At 37.5% G+C, this 19,008-nt stretch overlaps 1 protein-coding gene across 1 annotated transcript in view; it reads left to right on the top strand.

Annotated features, from left to right (window-relative positions):
- The window catches only part of DCAF6 (DDB1 and CUL4 associated factor 6), an 87,849-nt gene extending 69,361 nt beyond the window's left edge, over positions 1 to 18,488 (top strand). Inside the window, exons 19-24 of the mRNA XM_009323942.1 lie at positions 78 to 119; positions 6,922 to 7,060; positions 11,955 to 12,111; positions 13,670 to 13,758; positions 16,340 to 16,445; positions 18,045 to 18,488. Of these exons, the coding sequence (XP_009322217.1) occupies positions 78 to 119; positions 6,922 to 7,060; positions 11,955 to 12,111; positions 13,670 to 13,758; positions 16,340 to 16,445; positions 18,045 to 18,109 (598 nt within the window). The 3' untranslated portion in view covers positions 18,110 to 18,488. The remainder of the gene's footprint in view (positions 1 to 77; positions 120 to 6,921; positions 7,061 to 11,954; positions 12,112 to 13,669; positions 13,759 to 16,339; positions 16,446 to 18,044) is intronic.
- Positions 18,489 to 19,008: the final 520 nt, after the last annotated feature.

Below are 19,008 nucleotides of genomic sequence, written 5' to 3'. Positions count from 1 at the left end.
TTTGTAATAGATGCTAACCTTTGAAAACACGATACCCAGCATTTTTGAATGACTTCAGTTGTTGTTCCCTTTACTAGATATAATATCAGAGGAACAGCGATAGGTGATAGAATAATGAGGTAATTAATTATTTTCTTCCTCCCCTCCTCCTTTTTATTGCCGTATAATGGATTTATCAGGTTCTCGTTTTTCATATCTAACTGGCATTTTAAGAATTGCTATACTTTAAATGCTATGAATTACAGAGCATATTGCTTGAATTATATTTAGCTGCATGTATTGCATGGAAATTGAAATGACAGTGTATACATTTAACAACCTATTAACCTTTTTACTGTGTGCCATAGAAATTAATGGCATTTGAAAAGTGTGTAGTTTGTGAAAAGCAAATACCTTTTTTTATTCAGCTGCTGAGGAACGTGTTGTATTTGCATGTGCCACTGCTGACTTGCTTTGTCTGGTAGTAGAGAACACCCAGTTCTAGACAAAAATATAAGAATACATATATCAAAGACCATTTATATTTTTTGCCTGAACAAGGTTATAGAACTGAGCATAATTATTAAAGCTATATTTGATAATACATATTTAGCAAGATACATGCTAAATCTTATACAAGATTTCTTTTAACAAAGATAAATGAAAAAGTCACTTGATTTCATATTCCTCATTGAAATACTTGAGTGAATTAATTGTAAGAACATATAAGTCAATTTGGGCAATTGTGTTTGGCCATACGCCATAAGAAGGAGAAACTATCTACTGTGATTTAATGCCAAAGGCTATATGTAGGGGAAATGGCACAAAATAATTCTAATGATGAAAATTAACATCTTGGCTTTGTGTAGCTGGAAAGGAAAAGACTGAGGGTGTGGTTTCATAAAAGGTTTCAGGCTGAGTCCTGTATTTTAAATGCCTACGGGAAAACAGTGTAGATGTGTATTTCTTTGTCTTATATTCCAATCTTGGCTGCAATTGGAAGACATGGATTTAACTTGGCAACTTTCTTAAAGGTTCAAGTATCTGTGTACTTTTTGTACTTTAAATTTCACAATAGGCATTCTTTCTATATTAAACATGCTTATATGGAGTTCTTTAGCTCTTCAACACAGCCCGTGGGAATATTTGTTTCATATTGCTATAAATTTAATATAAAAATGAATGATGTATTCAACATAGAATTTTTTCGTCAGTATATTTTTCTCTGATTTTCATTGTCATTCTGCAGCATATCAGGTGAAAATTTAAAAATGTTTTGTAGCTGAGAATAGTTGAAACATTGATTGTGTTGGAGGGCTGGGAAATGACTTAAATGTTTACCGTAACGCACTCCTATTTTTATATGATCAGCAGTGAAATAACTTGGGCTTTAGGGTAGAGTCAGTGTGCTGTTAACTTGATGGTTTTGCCCTTGTTTTTGAACTATCTTAATGCTTGAAATTTGACAGCAGTAGTAAATCTCTTCCATAGGTTCAAAGGCTTCTAAAGGAACATGGCTATTTGGTAATTAAAATCAGAAATATAATCAAATCTTGATATTTAGAAAAGAGATCTATTTTAATACAGTGGTTTTGGGTTAACCCCAGCAGGCGGCTCAGCCCCACGCAGCTGCTCGCTCACTCTCCCCCAGTGGGATGGGGGAGAAAATCAGAAGGGTAAAATAGTGAGAGAACTTGTGGGTTGAGGTAAAGACCAGTACAATGGCTTATTAATTAGTCGCCTTCCTGAGCTGGATTTGACTTTGGTGTTGATACCCAGCTTGTTAAGACACGAGGTTGGAATTTTTTGGCAGGAGCATGGTGGCTGGCAGGTCGATTCCTCTACATGGTCAAGGAAGAAATTACCATAAGGCATCAGAGAAATAGGTTCTAAATTAATGGTTATAAGCCTTAGGTTCCCTGCAGTTGTTTTGGATAGGGAAAATAGTTCAGATGAGAAGGTGGCAACGGGAGGGAAACAAACAAACAAAAAAATCTTAACTTGAAAGAGCAGAAGAGAAGGAACCAGGGTTTCTGGTACGTAAATTTGGAAACTTAAGAAGTAACAAAAGTCCTTAATGCTGGAGGAGTCAATACTGAGCTCGATACAGAGCTGAGACAAGAGGGATGGAAAAAGGAAGCAAGTACATGTGAGCTTTATAGCCAACTGCTGCAGCCTAGCTCAGGAGGCGATTGGTCTGCGATAATGGTGTTTGGAAGAAGCACGGTTATCTAGGGTACCAGATTAATTTTATAGCAGCCACTACATCTGGACCTCTAGTGGAACAAAGTTTGTAGCAGAATTCCTGTAGATTGTTTACAGATTCAGTTGGTGGATAATTGTTTGGTTTTCCCTCATTTGAAAAACATATCATTAATTTTGACTGTCTTTCTTCTAACTAGTAGATAAGCATAGTTTGTTTTAAAACATGCAGATGTAGTTAGCCAGAAATTGTTGAATAACATAAATGGGGAACTGAGGTCTGCAGCGCTCTCAAAAAAAAATTTTTTTTAAAGAGCAATATGTGACATCCTGTGCTTTAAGAAACAAACTAGTTATTTAATTGTGCAAATTACATAGATATTCATTAAAGAAAAAATCCTTATTACACTTCAGAATTTCTAAACATACAGAAAATGCCCTGTGACAATTTTTTTTTTAAGGCTTAACTTAAATGTTTACATCTTTTCCATTTCTCTCTATGTATAATACGTAGCTGTGGATCAGTCTGCATCACAGGGTTTTTGTGGGTTTAGGTTTTAATTTTTTTTTTTTCTTTTGAACCTATGTTTAATTGAAAGAATATAATGGCTTCACTTCTAAATCCCTATTTCACTCATCTAGGGCTTAATTTAAATGGGCTTTTGGTAAATAATGTTTACAACAATCGACTTTGAAGATTTCAGACCTGGCTGATCATAAGGGGAAAAGTTGTGCTCTGGTTCATATCTATATTCTTACTTTCAGAAGTAGTATTTAAAAATTATCTTTCCACAAGGCTCACTCCATTGAAGTAATGACAGTACCTATTGTGGTTTAACCTCAGCCAGCAACTGAGCACCACACAGCTGCTCGCTCACTCTCCTCCCCCCCCAGTGGGATGGGGAAGAGAATTGGAAGAGTAGAAGTGAGAAAAACTCGTGGGTTGAGATAAAAACAGTTTAATAATTGAAATATAAAATAATAACAATAATAATAATGAAATAACAATAATAATAATAATACACAAAGCAAGTGACGCATGACACAATTGCTCACCACCTTCTGACTGATGCCCAGCGCAGCGGCCCCCCTGGCCAGCTTTCCCCAGTTTATGTACTGAGCATGACGTCACATGGTATGGAATATCCCTGTGGCCAGTTTGGGTCAGCTGTCCTGGCTGTGCCCCCTCCCAGCTTCGTGCACCTCCAGCCTTCTCAGTTGGTAGAGCATGGGAAGCTGAAAAGTCCTTGATTTAGTGTAAGCACTGCTCAGCAACAACTTAAACATCGTTGTGTTATCAACATTATTCTCATCCTAAATCCAACACACAGCACTGTACCAGCTACTAGGAAGGAAATTAACTCTATCCCAGCTGAAACCAGTACAGTACCATACATCATCTTGGGCTCAATCTTACTAAGACTACACACACCAACTTTATTGTAAGATACTGCTCTAAGGTACCACAAAATTTGGCAAAACACAAATAAAAAGGCTTTATACCTGCAGACCAGACAGTCATACTGAATTATTCTGAAGTCAGAGCACTACCTACAGTATAAGGGCGTAACTGAAACAAAGTTCAGCTTCATTGGCTTTATAAGACCTAACGCTTTCTGTACCATAAAATTAATAACATTAATCTATACCCAACATTTCTCAGGCACCTTCATTATTTGATGCCTGAATGTGAACGCGTAATACAACTGTATCAGTTGATGGAGTTGCCTGAGGAGTGCCGACACAATGTGCATAAATTTCACTATCTGACATTTTGCGCTTGGAAGAGTACACAGTTTGGAAGGGAAGCAGCAGCTCGCAGCCAGGTTTAACTTAGGCTGAACTTCAGAACAGTACGATGATGCTCCAAGTGATTAGGTTACTATCTAAGTTTATGTTGGCACAGACAGGAATTGCTTATCACAAATACAAATGAAAATTAAAAAGCCACGAAAACAAATATGTTGGATTTTTTTAATTGTTTTTTGTGTGACAAAAAATGTATAGAAAATCTGTAGTTATGGAAGAATAATACCTCTCAGAGAGAATCCTTTTTCCTGTAACGTTCTTTGTTCTGAAATGTCATTAGATTGGACTCATATTTATCTTTTCTGGAGAAGACTTGCCTCTGCCAGGTTCCTGCTTTTAGCAATACGTTACTAGAGTGCCCAATAACTTATCACAGTTATAGCCATGTGTGCTTGGCTGCATTCTCCATGTTGAAGGTAATCATCGACTTTACAAGATAACTAAATATCAATCCTTTCATGCCTTTTAAAATAAGACCCAAAATCAGGATTTTAAATTCAGAGCTGAATTTAGTTGACAGGCAGTTTTTACCAAAAGTTGCTTCTGTGCTTCTGCTTTTATTTAAAAATGCATGATTCTGACTGCTGAGTAGTCTTGAGGGTTTTTTTGTAATGTCTACATTCAAGCCTAGGGGAATTTAGAGGAGGAGATTAATTTTTCTAGAGATGCTAAAATGAAAAATTATGCAAGAAACTACTTTGGGTTACAAATTAGTTACTTTAATACCATCTTCTAACCCCAAGACTTGTTACTGCTACCTAGCAAGTAACCCTTCCAAAAGAGCTAGACAGGTCTACTGCTTTGTCAGTCCTAATGATGTTTAACTTCTCAGCATTTTCACTGCACATCTTTTATTTATTAATTAATTAATGTGGATAAATACACCAAAAAATGCAAATAGCAATCATAGTAAGGGATAGGTGTAAGGCTAGCAGGTGTGCTTCTGAAACAAAAGGGTCTTACTGTGCTGAAGAGCTGTGTGTGCTGTTTCCAAAGCTGTGTGATCACTGATGGGGTTGGTAGCAGAGTAGCTGTTATTACATGATCCTTGCTTTTACTTTCTCACACAAAAGCCGCCTTTTTTAAAAACAAGTACAAAACCAAACATGTACAAATAATTGTTTATAAAGTTTCTGTAAGTGTTTTATGTAGCCTATCCTATACATGCCACCCTTCTTTTCCCTTCGCATAGAAGTAAACTGGTGAGGAGAATAAATCTGTGATCTTTAAAGCACAGTAGATAAAGAACATAGGCTTCTTTTTTTTTCCTCCATTGTATGAAGACTTTGTGAAGAACCCTCTTCTTAAATCTGTTGAAGATTAAAGTTGAGACTCCATGTATTACACAGACTAACTAACAAATATAGTATATTTATTTAGTGTCGTATAAGAAGGAGGGACTGGAACATTGCCTAGATAGGAGATTTTGAGGGAATAGAAAACACTCACAAAGGAAGTAGTGGTAGTCTATTTTTTCTGGGATTGTTTGCTAGGCAAACTTCTAAGAAGTGCATTATAATAAATAGTCCACTGTTAAGTGGATCTATTGGCTAGTGCTTACAAATATCTTCTAGTTTCTGTAAAAAATAAGTATTAAAATACCTTTTAAAAGCTTGGCTTTGATCTGTCTTAGTATGACAGTTTGTGGTTTGGTTTTTTGTGGGTTTTTTGTTTTTTGAAATCTGTATTAATGACATCACTTGCATTCATTTTCCTTCTTTGCCTAGCTGTAGGATAACACTTACTTTACCTTAATTTTTTTGGTCCAACTTTCTCCTATGAAAAAAATGAAACAAAAATCTAAGCAGACCACTGGCCGAGAGAATTAGTTATGAGATAGATCTGGTGCATTTTTTTCTGGAAAGGAGGACTTGTTGCAAGAGTCTCCAGGATCAGTGACTAAAACACCATACCACATTACTTTTGGACAAATTCAGGTCACTAGCTTTCTGGTAGCAGTATACTGAGGTTGCAAATATATTCAGTTCTGGCTCAGTTTACTTTTCAGGATCATATAAATTCCTGTAATAGTTTGACTCCTTGCACTCTGCTACAATTTGTACCTGCTCCTTCTTGAGAGTGACATTCCCCTTGGACTGTGTTCAGGACCTCAAAGCTAATAGCAACCCTGACATAGAGTAAAAGAAGAAAAAGAGTTAGGTGCTGGGATGTGACAGTTTGGTTGTAGCTGGAATTATGGGGATGTGCAAACTTAAGAGCTAAACTGGAGAAATTTGGCACTGGGGTCTCTTCACAGATTAATCAAAAAGTAGATTCCTGGAATTAAACATTCACAGACCAAAATACGTAATTTAGCTAACTTTTCTCTCTGTTATTCTAGGAAATCTTCAGCTGTATCCCTCACTGCTAACGTATGGGATAGTTGCTACAATAATTCATCTCAAATCATTTCTTGCCTTAGTAGGAACTTTTTTAAAGCTCTCTAAATCTTGAGTCTTGTCATACAGAAATAGTGAAGAGAAATACATTAACAAAATTTTGGGGAAAAACCAAATCACACTGGAAGGCACACTAGATCCTTAATAACTTTTTAAATTTTAAAAACTTCTGTTCTGGCATAGATTTTTCACTTCAGAATTTTGCTACCTCATTATGGGTGGAGGATATCTCTAGCACTGAAGAATAAAATAGCATGTGAATTTTGCCAACAGCTGAAGTTTGTTCTCCAGAGAGGGAATAAAATGTTGCATCACTTGACATTCCACTGTCTTGCATGCTATTCTTGTTCTAAGCCAGGACTGAAAAAATTAAAGTCTGTAATTTTACATTTCGGATAATGCTGATGTCTGTTCCAAACTTATGGAGAATGTGTTTGAGTGCCTAATTATTATTTTATAGTCCTTTTTGATAGCCCATTTCAGTGTTTAGAGATGGACTTTCAGTAGTGTTCTCTTTGTCTGCAATTTATAGACGATCTGCTGTTGCCCGCATTCAGGAGCTCTTCAGAAGGAGGAAAGAAAGAAAAGAAATGGAAGAACTGGAAACACTGAATATTAGACGTCCTTTAATAAAGATGGTTTATAAAGGTCATCGCAACTCCCGAACAATGGTACAAACTCTTTGTCTGTTTTGGGAACTGTAGAGATTTTATGGACTGAATCAGTGTAGCTGCCACATTGACACGCTTGCCAAAAAGAATACTGTAATGCACTGTAAGCACTTTTTCTTGTATATTCAGTTGGAAGCCATATAATTTGCTCTAAATGAAAATTAAAATTAGTGTGACTCGTGTCACCATGTTAGGCATTTAAGTTTTCTTAAGTTCAAGACTCTCTCCCTTTAACTTCCTTTGAAATCTTGGGTATTTTTCTTAACTTCCTTTTCATTTTGTCTGTCAGCTTAAGTGGTATAAAATGTGCCTACCTTCAAAATTATGGTTTAATCCTCACTTTCCCTTCCAAGCTCCTTAAAGGTAAAGATTAAATAAAAATTTTGAACAGCTTGGAAGGGAAAGTGAGGATTAAATCATGATTTTGAAGAGCCTTGACATATCTGAATTAAAAAAAAGAAATAGTGCTAGTTATTAAATGATAATCTAACTACTAGATGCTCTGTCTTTTTCATACAAAATACTGTATTTTAAGAAAAATGGAGTTACTGTGTTTGTAAAGCAGTGGTGCATGAGAAACAAATGCTGTTTTCCTTGCTGTTTCTTTTTTTGCTTTTTACAGTGTTTTGAAGATGTGAAGTTCTGAGTACTAGGTGGTATTTTGCGGGAGTAGCAGGTGTATTATTTTGCAGATGATCTGAGGAGTAGTCCCTCTGCCTCCAAAAGCAATTTGCTAGATGGAGTTCGTGTGAATGGCTTTGATTGCACTGGAGGAAAATGCTTCAGTAAACGCACATTTCAGTCCACATAAGCAACAAGGCTTAGAATAAACTGTGATTAATGGCAAGGGAGTTTTGCACTGTATTTCAGAAATTAATTTTAATTGCTCAAAAACCCATTAGTTTAAAAGTCATAGCATCCAGCACTTTGTAGTTAGGTGATATTAAAACTAAGCTTGCCTAAGTGGTTTTAATTCAGTCTCCCTCTACGTATGTGTTGTTATGCAGATTATTTCACGGATTTTGTTGTTTGGTTTCTTTGGGATGTGGGTTGGTGTTTTTGCTTCTGTTTCACGTGGGCACCTATGACGAGGAATGCACAAAATGGAAGACGATGTAATTTTCCCTGTTGGTTTCTCTGGTGGTAAACTTCATTTTAATTATTTCTTTGATTGATACCCTCTTTCCTGCAAGACGAGGGCTGATGGTATTTCCCTTTAAAATTTGTGAAGGAGACAGCTTAGGGAGGTCTTATTTCCTACACACCTGAGTAGCCCAGGGATAAAGTTGTCTTGTCAATTACATGAACATGAACTGTTTAAATACATATATATCTCTATATCTATAAAAATAAATAAAAGGAGAGTGAATTAAGGTTATGCAGGCAAAGTGAATAATTCTGGTACTTCCTTACTTTTGAGAACTTGATTTGGCAATCTTACAATTTTTTTAATAAGCATATTTTCAGTGTGATTCTTTTATTGTCAGAAAGCAAAAGATAAGCAGCATTAGATTGATGTTTGCTTGCATCATTGGCAGGGTTGGAACGTTTTTAGGTCCAGCACACAGACCCTGCTATGTAACCACTCGAATGATGTCATTAGGGTACTGGGTGTTACTGTTTTTTCATGACACAGACCTGAAAGTATGGCAGCAGGGGGTGAGATGGTAGTGAAATGATGAGGGGGTGGGATTACTTGTTTCTCTTTAGTTCTTGGAGGAAAAAAATGCTCTTGCAAGCCCCAAATCCCTTTCTTTTTCTTCAGAATTTCTCTTTTGCCATGTGCCTTCAGTTCTGTGTCTCTCCTGTCTCCTCTTCACTACTTTTCCCTCCAGTCCTAGTCTTACGTCCTTTCATATATATGCCATTCTTCCTCTATTCCGCTCACCCCAAGTCTCTAGTCCCCCTTTTAAAATACTGACTTTAAAGAAACTTTTCTTCAATAGAGCATCTGTGTGTACCTAATAAATGGGATAAGTTGTGTATGCATACAGTAGAATTGAGTGTGTGTATGAGTTTGAAAACAAAATTTTAAAATGCGAACTTAAATTCTGTTAATTTATGTGGTGCTAAAATTAGGTTTTATGAATATTAGAAACATAAAATCAGTTATGTAAGAGACTACAAAGGAAGCAGGAAGAAGTCATAACTGAGAATTAAAATATAAAGTTATTTATTATTGGAGATAATCTAGGCGTACTTCTAACAGGATAATGAAAAATATATATTAAGAGGAGCTATAAGACAAAAGCTGCTGAAAGATGAATATATTGGAAACACGTCTTTCACCACAGAATCCAGGAATGCAGTTTCTCTGGCTTATTTCTAGACATCAGGATGACTTTATTGCACTGACTGCAATCATTGGTACATATTCTATAGACAAAGATCTAACAAGCGTGAAATTTAAAACTGGACATACTCATGCTGGAAATAAAGTACATATTTTTAACAGCGGTAAGGGTTCGGCTTACTAATATGATTCTTTATCATGGTGATTTTCAAATCAAGATAGCTGGGGCAAAGCACAGAGCAAGACAATGTCTCCGTCCTTTTCTCCAGTGCATTTTCTGAGAAAACTATGCAAAAAGAAAGATAAGGATGCAGGCACTGTCCTCTTTAGAGTTTTATTATGATGTGTTACTTGGAAAATAATTCCGTAGTAGGATTCTGTGTAAATGGTCTCAACCTCAAAATTCTGTCCCTTATGCTGGAGGTATTCTTAAATACCAAAAATTAGGAAATTATTTTATGCTAAACTTCAAACATTGGACATCATCTGCGTGAACTCTGAAAGCTGCTGCATAGGAAACTTCTGTTTACATAGGCATCTCTTTTTGCCCAGTGTACGTCAATTTAAAGAGTTTGTAAGAGGTACTGGTAACTGTAAAGTGTAATCTTGTGTGTAGGGTTACATTTTTAACTTCCAGACTCTTCTCCAGCACAAACATTGGACTATTGTGGAGCTTTCAGCTCGCATCTTGTGACTGAGTTTTGGCTGTTCTTGAAGCAATGTCTCTCCTCCCTCTGCCACCCCGTCGAACCTCTCACCCTATAGATGATGTAGGACAGCAATGGAGAAAGATACTGCTGCCTAGCCTGTTCCTGTTTTAAGAAGTTTAACGATGGTTATTTTGATGTCCTACTCTGAGTAAAATCAGAAGTGATTTCTGAAGAAGATTCTAATCATTACTGAATGAAGTGACCCGTTCTTATTTGCTCAGACTGAGTGTTTGGCTTCGTTTGGGTTACATCGTTTTAGGTAGGGAGGGCAAGAGAGGCCTTGGCATGGAAAGGTGATTCTACATTTAACAAACCTTGGAAAAGGTTTGTTTTGCTTCTTGGAAAAAAATATTCTAGGGTGGCTTTTTTTTGGCTCAGAAATTGAATAAGCCACATTCTTTCAGGCTGTAGTCATAAGGGTATCTTGAATGTAACAGGTGTAGAATAATATCAACATTATATTTCAAGGAAATGGATATCTGATACTACTGCCACTTTTTCCTGGCCTGCAATTTCTCTGTCATTTACCTGATCATTTTCATTGTAACGCTACTCTGTTTCATAGGACAGAGTGCTTCAGCTGCCTTCAGTTCCAAAACTCATGAGATTGCAGATCTATGAAACACTCAAGGAGTCTGGGTTTCCCCACTGAACTAGTAAATACACAATTAATAAATAGTACAGCATTTACTACAAGTAATTATTTATAAATAAAAAATGTGTAAAAAATAAAAATAGGATAGTGTAATATAAAGAATAAATATGTGAATCTATACAAAATATAATTAATATGTATAAATGATTATCAGATAATACATTATTCGTATAATCCTATGACACTACTACGTTTTGGAGAGAGGGATGGGAACAAAGAGGAGAAAAAAAGTTCAGATTTATCTACTCGCTTGTCTCCTGAAGACTTTTTCAAGTCAAGTACAGGTCAAGCTAGCTGTCTTGTCATTGGCTGTACCTGCCATTTTCTTTAATTCTCCGAATCGGGGACAAGACAGTCTCATCATTTTGAGGGGAGAGATGGTCGCTTCATTAGAAGAGTGCTCTCAGCATTGTTGGCAAATGCGTATCCAGAACAACGATGCTGATGAGCCACGAATATTTATGGAGCTTAAGGCATTTAAATACCTACTGAATTATAGCACTTCACAGAGGAAAGGGAAATAGATGATGTAACAAACCATTATATAGTATACTAGCCTAAAGCATGAGCATACTGTTCCATAAAACCCCCCTTTTCCTTTTACCCAGAGGATGTTGCTCCTCTCTTCATCGCATGGAGAGAAGGAGCAGAGGCTGCGCGCTGATGGCAGGGGAAGAAAGGCAGAACGGGCCAGGAAGCCTTTGCCACCTCTGCTGAGACGGTCCCCCTGCTCCAAAGGAGGCCTTCCCTCAGCCTCCCTTCGCGCTGTCAGAGCTTCCCGGAGAAGCTGCAAGAAGGGAACAGCCCAAGTGCCCGCTGTCTGCATCGCTTCACTGACTCTGAGGCACTGCAACACACGCTATTCAGTTGGGGCGAGAGGTGGCTCGTTTTCTGGAAGCCTTCTCAAGGACCTTGGATCTTTCTGCAGTACCCTTCAGTCACTTTGGACAGTGGCAAATCTGCTGTCATCTTATTTACTTCCAAACTGCTCAGTCTGCCCCAACTCCTCTCCTTTTTTCTGTTAGCAGCCACTTCGCTCTGGAGATCTTTAACCTTCTGGATTTTCTTTTTCTGATAGTTTTTCTTTAAATATTTTCTTTAAATTTTCTTAAATGTTGTTTCTGCATTTGCAGAGTTCTTAGTTCAGAGGCAGCGTTATTGCAGAAATGGGAGTATACTCTTTGATATGCTTTCCAAGCTAGTCTTATAAAGTAATTGTTTTTGTTTTTACTGCAGATAAAGGAAGCCAATTTTTGGGGATCTAACTTTGTCATGAGTGGTTCAGACTGTGGCCATATTTTTATATGGGATCGACATACTGCTGAACATCTCATGCTCCTGGAAGCTGATAATCACGTGGTGAACTGTCTTCAGCCTCATCCGTTTGACCCAAGTAAGATGATAATTTTTTCACAGTCTGCATGTTCAGGTTATCTGTAGTAAAGCACTCTAAAGCTCAGTCTTAAATTCTTTGCTCAGTAGATCATTGTAATGATTAATGAACTATTGTTCATTTTTTCCCATGTAAATTAGATAATACTATTTTTAATTTTGTCTTTTACTAACGACTTTTGGCCCTTAAAACCCTCCTTACTCAATAACGTCTTGGAATGAAAACGTTACTGACATATATAGAAAGTTAAGATGTAATAAGAAGAATCTCCATTTCTTGCTCCCCTCAATGCATTAAATGTTTTCTGTGACACTAATGAGGGAAATATGGGGTCACCGAAATGCCAGCAACGCTTTGGGAATTGATACTGGAATCTGGTCTCTGCTTGGCTCTGTTCAAAAAATTAAGTGAAGTGGGTGTCTCAGTCTCACTGGCTTTGTGAGATCAGAAGAATGAATAAAATTCATAGAAATTCTATTAATTTGTATTTAGGGGAGAATATTTATAGAAAAGATGGACCAAAGTAGTAGAAGGAATCATATGTCGTCTGACATGTTAGATGGAAAATCTGAACCATTCTGCAGCTTCTGACACAGTCAAAGAAAGTATTTGTGTTATTTCTTTTTTCATAGCTCACATGGCTGTAGAGTAACAGTCAGCTGTAAATAAATAAGCAAATAAAGTTATACCAGAAGAGGCTGGGTTTTTTTCAGACAGTTTGTGGAAACAGGGAATATTGCCCTACATTGGATAAGCCTTGAACTTTTCAGTGCTTAATTGAAATTGTGTTCCTGTACATGAGTGTGCGGCTAGGTTGGACACTTCTTTTGGAAGCATCTTTCAAAATGTCCTGTAGCTTTACTGATTTCTTGGAGTGCAACTGTCTCCCTGTCACACACTGTAATGTGCGTGTAATGTAATTAAGAGGTCGTCCTCCTTGTAGGGCAGTTAATCTTGTACAGATCTTTCTATGGAATTTTTATTCCCATGGTGGTTTTGTGCAGTGATCTAGAGAATGTTCTGCAACTTTGTTTCCCATATTTTAACAAGTGTTTATAAGAACATCTATTGCTGCTTTGTATTCAAATATCAAATAAATTTACATGAAATACACTGAAATTATCAAATGTCAAAATACATTGGAAATTATCTTGCTTCTGTCTTCGTATCTGGTTCTACAAATCCTAAGGCTTTGTTATTAATGTACATACTTATCAGGCCATCAGCAGAAATATATTAGCAGTGGCTGGGTTCATTCTTACTTTCTGCTCCTATCTTATGTATATCCTGGTGCTTTTTTTTCTTTATTTAGAAAAGGAGACTTGATGTTTGCATGTGTTTTTCTTTTTTTATATATATATATATATATTCAAAATACACAATCTGTAGCTCAGATCTCATCTGGAGACTTAGTAATTACACAGCTGGATGTTCAGCATGGGAACTGACACTTCCAAGTAAATGTTTCAAGTAAAGTCTTTTTCTTCAATGCCAGTTAAGTGCAGAAAATACTGGTAAAGACATAACACGTTTAATTTAGAATTACTATTACTTCTAGTTCTGGCCTCTTCGGGTATTGATTATGATATAAAAATTTGGTCGCCATTGGAAGAATCCAAGATTTTTAACAGAAAACTTGCAGATGAGGTAAGAACCTTTCCTCCTTTTTCACAGTAATGCTGCATCTTCCAATTCTATAAGAGCCTTTGGTGCGAATTACTGATACTGAATTAACAGTGTTATTTAACGTTCAACAAATGAGCTGCAAATAAAAAGCTGCCTTTTATAATAGCTAACTTTGGTATCATTGGCAGCACACAGAGGCACTTTGTATTTCATTAACTCTCCTAGAAATTGTATTATATGATACAGTATTATGTACATGAAAGAAGTTGGAAAAAGTATGAACGGTCAGCTATAAAAGGAGAACTGGCAGGAATTAGAAATGAAGGTATTTGTCTCTAAACAAATAAATTAGCTGAAGGAAATACAATGATATACAGAAGAACAGGGAGTGCAAAAATCAATCCTACTCAATATTCTGTGGCATAAAAGGGAGTTAAGATTGCAAATTGGCAACTTCATGGAATAAAGCAAACATCACAAGCCCAGTTATAAAAGTCTGTATGTAAAGTTACGTAACACGTTGTTTTCATACCCCCAAAGCAATAAAAATGTCTAGAGCAACTGGCCTGTGATGATCATATAGCTGACTGCTGAATAATCATCTTTTAGTGATTTACATAAAAATGTAATAAAATGTTAGATGTTTTTCTGTAGGTAATGTATTAGGGCAAATTTGGTTGTGGGGTGGTTTGGGGTTTTTTTTGTGCAAACTCCTGGACAGCAGGGATATAGTAGCCTGTTTGTTTTTGTTTTTGGTTTTTTTTTTAATTATTGTTTCTCTGTATTAGTGCTGCATACATTTAAAACAAACAGAAACCCACAACCCTTAGCCACGCCCCTCCCCATTCCCCTAAAAAACCCCAAACCATCCACTTGTGGTTTTTGAACATTTTCCATTGTTTTAGCAGAAGTAACACTGGGTGAAGTGACGCTTCTGTGTATATTGTGTGATAATTTTAATCTATGATGTGTTTTGGAGCCTTCAGGCTTTAGAAATATGGCTAAATATAAATGTGTGTTAAAAGTAATTATTGTACTGATACTTTTGTCACTTAATTTTAAATAACATTATTTAGAGATTTAATTACTTTTTCTTTAATAAAAAAAATGTAGAATTTACAGAAAATGTGACCGCAGTATGGTTTGTAATTTTACATTGTTTTTTGGTTTGGTTTTTAATTTAATCCCCATATTGAAATACTGTAGAGGACAGGACAGGTTTCTAGCAATGAAGTAGTTTTCACCACGTTAAGTTTGGCTAAAGTAAGCGTCCAAGAGACCTGAACTGAATTTTCCATAGAAGAGAAGGTCTAGGGAGGAAGCATTGTGTTTGGGGAAAATTCAGTATAGATATAGAACTGTATTTACAATTAAGAGAGGCCATGACCTTAGTGAATAGGAAAAGACAGCGGGGATGGGAACAAGTCTCTGAATAGAGAAAAAGCATCAGAAGCCAGCTGTCAAAAGGGTGTGGTGTTACTAATGATGGACTGGAGAAATAGGAGGTGAAGGAGGAAGAAAGTGGCAGCCTGCCGTCTTCTCAGTTTGCTTCGTTTAGGGAGTGATCAGCTGTGCAAAGTTCCTGGTAGACAGAGGAGAATGACAGAAAAGAGGCGCTTTGATTTGGCTAGGAGAAGGCCGCTGCAGACATTTGCAAGAACGTGTTCCTGACGAGAGAAACAGGCTTGAGAAGGAGTCTCAGGGAGAGAGAGATGTGCATTATTTTCCTGCCTTACAGCAGCTGATCTGAGAGGAAGAACTGAATAATGCTCAGAACTTGTCTCCACTTAAAGAATTTTTTTTATGCTTAGTGATAATGAAAGAATGTAGTATGAAAGCTGAGAGACAAGCTAAGGTGTGGGATTAGAACTTAACGGCACAGCAAGAAGGAAGGCAAGGAACTACCACAAGGAAGGAAGGAGCCAAAAGAGCTAAAAGTATTCATTAGTGGGTTGGTTTTGTGTGGGTTTTTTTTTTTTTTTTTCCTTGCAACTAAGACAGTAGGAGCTGGCTCTTTCAAGTCATTTAGAGGCAAGCTATAGATCTGTTTAGAAAGAATTATGGAGATGAAGAATGTTCCTGAACTGGGGTAGAGTAATTGCTTGTGTTCGTTGGATTTTCTCCAAAAGTTTCAAGCAGCGTGAAGTTAGGAGTTTAGGGTAACCTCATCTCCTTTCCCTCCCACGTTCTTGGCCAGCGCTGGTGCTAGCACTTTGTTCTCTGCAACAGTTGCCATCTGTAACAGCGCTTTCTCTTGTCACGCCTCCTTCCTTCGTGCAAGATCTCATTTCCAAGAGTTTTTCTCAGTTGCTCATCTTAATATCTACCATGCATGTGGACAACAGAATGATGATCTTACTAGAATATTGTTTAGATAGACAATTATGTATCTGTAGGCAGAGTCCACTGTCTTGACTCTTCTTACCACATGTGACTGGTATAACTGTATTCGATAGTAATTATTAAAATATTGCTCCCTTATTGTAATTTTGGACTCTGTAAATGCCTTTTGCATAGGAACTTTGTATCTACAAACCAATATTGATGCAGTACAATTTTGTGTTTATTTTTGATGCTGTTTTTTCCCCTCCTCTGCCTCCAGGTTATAACACGTAATGAATTAATGCTGGAAGAGACCAGAAACACTATTACTGTTCCAGCTTCTTTTATGTTACGAATGTTGGCTTCGTTGAATCATATAAGAGCAGGTGAGAGACTTTTGAAGAGCTTGTCCACCACATTGGTCTATGAAATAGCAGATGGATTGGGGAACCATCAAGATCTTTGGCTGTCTGTGGCTACGCTTGGGGTCGGTGAGAAGATTCAAGGGTTGTTCAAGGGTCTCTTAATAGAAGTGTGAGACTTGCAACATTTTTGCAGCTGTTATTTTTTTTTTACCTCAAACAAAGAGCAAGAAAACAGCAAAATATATTTTTAGATGTTACCATCCTGAAATAGTTTATTCGTAATGTAGTACTAATTAGATGTTGAAAAATACTCTCTTTTCTAAGGAATGATCTTTAAGGTGAGTGCTGTGTGATGGGAAAGCTATTGGGGATGACTGGAATGAGTCGTAAGATAAACTGACTATTATTGTGGGCTTGGAATTGTCTGGGGACGAAGGAGGGTGTGAAGATACGGGACTGCGGGACATGATATTGAGGCCTCTGGCAGTTGTTCCCGGGGCAGGGGTGTCCCTTCAGCAAAGGAGCAGTTCCCTAGGAGCTGAAACTGGTGATATGAGGGGTTGCATGGAGAATTGTTGTTGGGAACTGGTGTTCCGGGATGTTAGTGCTGAAGAAGCTGACTGCAGTGGGTTGGTACTGAAGATGGTAGGACAATGGAGAGATGACATACCAGGTAGGAAGCAAGGCGACGAAGTTTTGGGAGGCTGGTATGACGTATGGGGCGGAAACCTAACAGAACTGTAGATGAGGGTGAAAGTGACTGTAGATACTGAGTATGGGGACTTTGGCACTGGCTGAGAAGAGCAGTGGGCTTATAGTGATACGGAAGGAGGGAAGCTCTGCCTGGCAGCAGCTGCTGCTCCTCTTCCACCTCTCGCTGATCTGTGAGAATTAGAGGGCCAGGAGGATGCCACTGTATCCAGCCCAGTGGTGTGCCTCGCCACTGCTCTAAATTAATATATTAGTTTGGTTTTTTTCATTTGTTATGATTTCTTTGGAGTAAAACACTCAAAGAACTGCCCAACACTTGAGTTATAACAGTTCCAGCAAAAATCTGTTTTATGGCTGGGTGGAGTATTTCTCAACCTGACAGTGCATGTTGTTTGAGTGATAACGTCTTGAGCCAATCATGTTCCCTCACGCATTTCTGTAGTTGCCTTTCTCTAAACACTTACATCAGAAGCGACTTTTTCTGATGTATACAGTGACAGACAGCGATTCCCCAGTTTTCTGGAGTATACAAATCTCTAACTGCAGCTCCTCTAGTTTCAGCTCCCCAGAACAGTGTTTCAATCCCTTGTATTAATTATCTCTTTTTATTATTATGCTTGCATTCGTATTTCCTGTGCTGACAGCCAGGCAGCAGCTACAAGGTTTCTCCTTTTGTACACAAATTTCACTTTTATGCCTGGAAATCCTTTAGGGCTTTTCTCTTGTTCTCCTTTCTTGTGGTAACATTGCTACCCAATCTCTGCTGTCAGTCCATACGGACTTTCTTCTGCCGTATAGCCCACAGCCGCTGTGTGTTGTGTAATAGCCCAGGGAGATAGTACACTATAAATATTTACCAAAACCTGAAAACTTTAGAGGTTCTCCTTACTAAATCTCTGTGTCTTACAGATCGATTGGAAGGTGACAGATCAGAAGGATCTGGTCAGGAAAATGAAAACGAAGATGAAGAGTAACCGGCAGTTGTGTGCAAGCACCTAGACGTTAATGGAATTTGTATAAGACATTAATTATATTTTTCCTTACAGAGCTTTAGTGCAATTCTAAGGTATTGCTTTTGGATAACCTAACCTTTTGTTTTTGAATGACTGTGTGCATGACTTTGGGAGAGTGTGCAAGTAAAATAAGCAAAAATGTTTTTAAAATGTTTTGCCATGTATGAGGGGTGCTAGAAGATGCAAAGTGCAATATTTTCCTTAACCTGCAAATGTGGGAGCTTGGATCAATGTTTTAAAGTAACTTTCATTATAGTAAAAACGTTGGTTCAAATAAATTTCTATACCTGCTGTTTGCATGTTTGTTGCTTTCTAATTAAAAGATTTGGTTGTTTTAAGTAGTTTCGTGTTTTTTCTTTGTGCAACCATTGATTTTTCACCTTGCAACGATAACCCCATTGCTGCCGTCATTTGCATTCTTTCTTACAATGTTTGTGAAGTGACAAATACAATTATTTCTTACAGTGAGCACCGGGATTCTCTGTGGCTTTGAGACCCCATGCCTCCTGGTTCTTGCATTTCCATGGGCGTAACCCACACGTACCTACACAAAACTGTCTCTCCATCAGTCTTACTATAGTGCCACTTCACATTCTTGAAGTGGCTTGAATCTGTAGTGCTGGTGAAATAGTTGTTTTGCCAATAGATCCATGAGTATGCATTCTTTGTAACAATAGCAGATAATATCTTAATTTCCATCGGATTTAGAATAGAGAAAATGTAGTGCAAAGGAACATGAATTTGAAAATTCCTGTGCGTTACTTCCTAGGAGTAGTTATTTGGGAAGGAGGGCAGTTCAGTCCGTCTAACAGGCTCTACCCTTCCTCCATACGTTTTGGGATGGCAATGGGGAAGAGGAA

The sequence above is a fragment of the Pygoscelis adeliae genome, unplaced genomic scaffold, assembly GCF_000699105.1.
Source record: "Pygoscelis adeliae isolate BGI_AS28 unplaced genomic scaffold, ASM69910v1 Scaffold124, whole genome shotgun sequence".
Classification (NCBI taxonomy): Eukaryota; Metazoa; Chordata; class Aves; order Sphenisciformes; family Spheniscidae; genus Pygoscelis; species Pygoscelis adeliae.
This window is presented reverse-complemented; position numbering and strand designations above follow the sequence as displayed.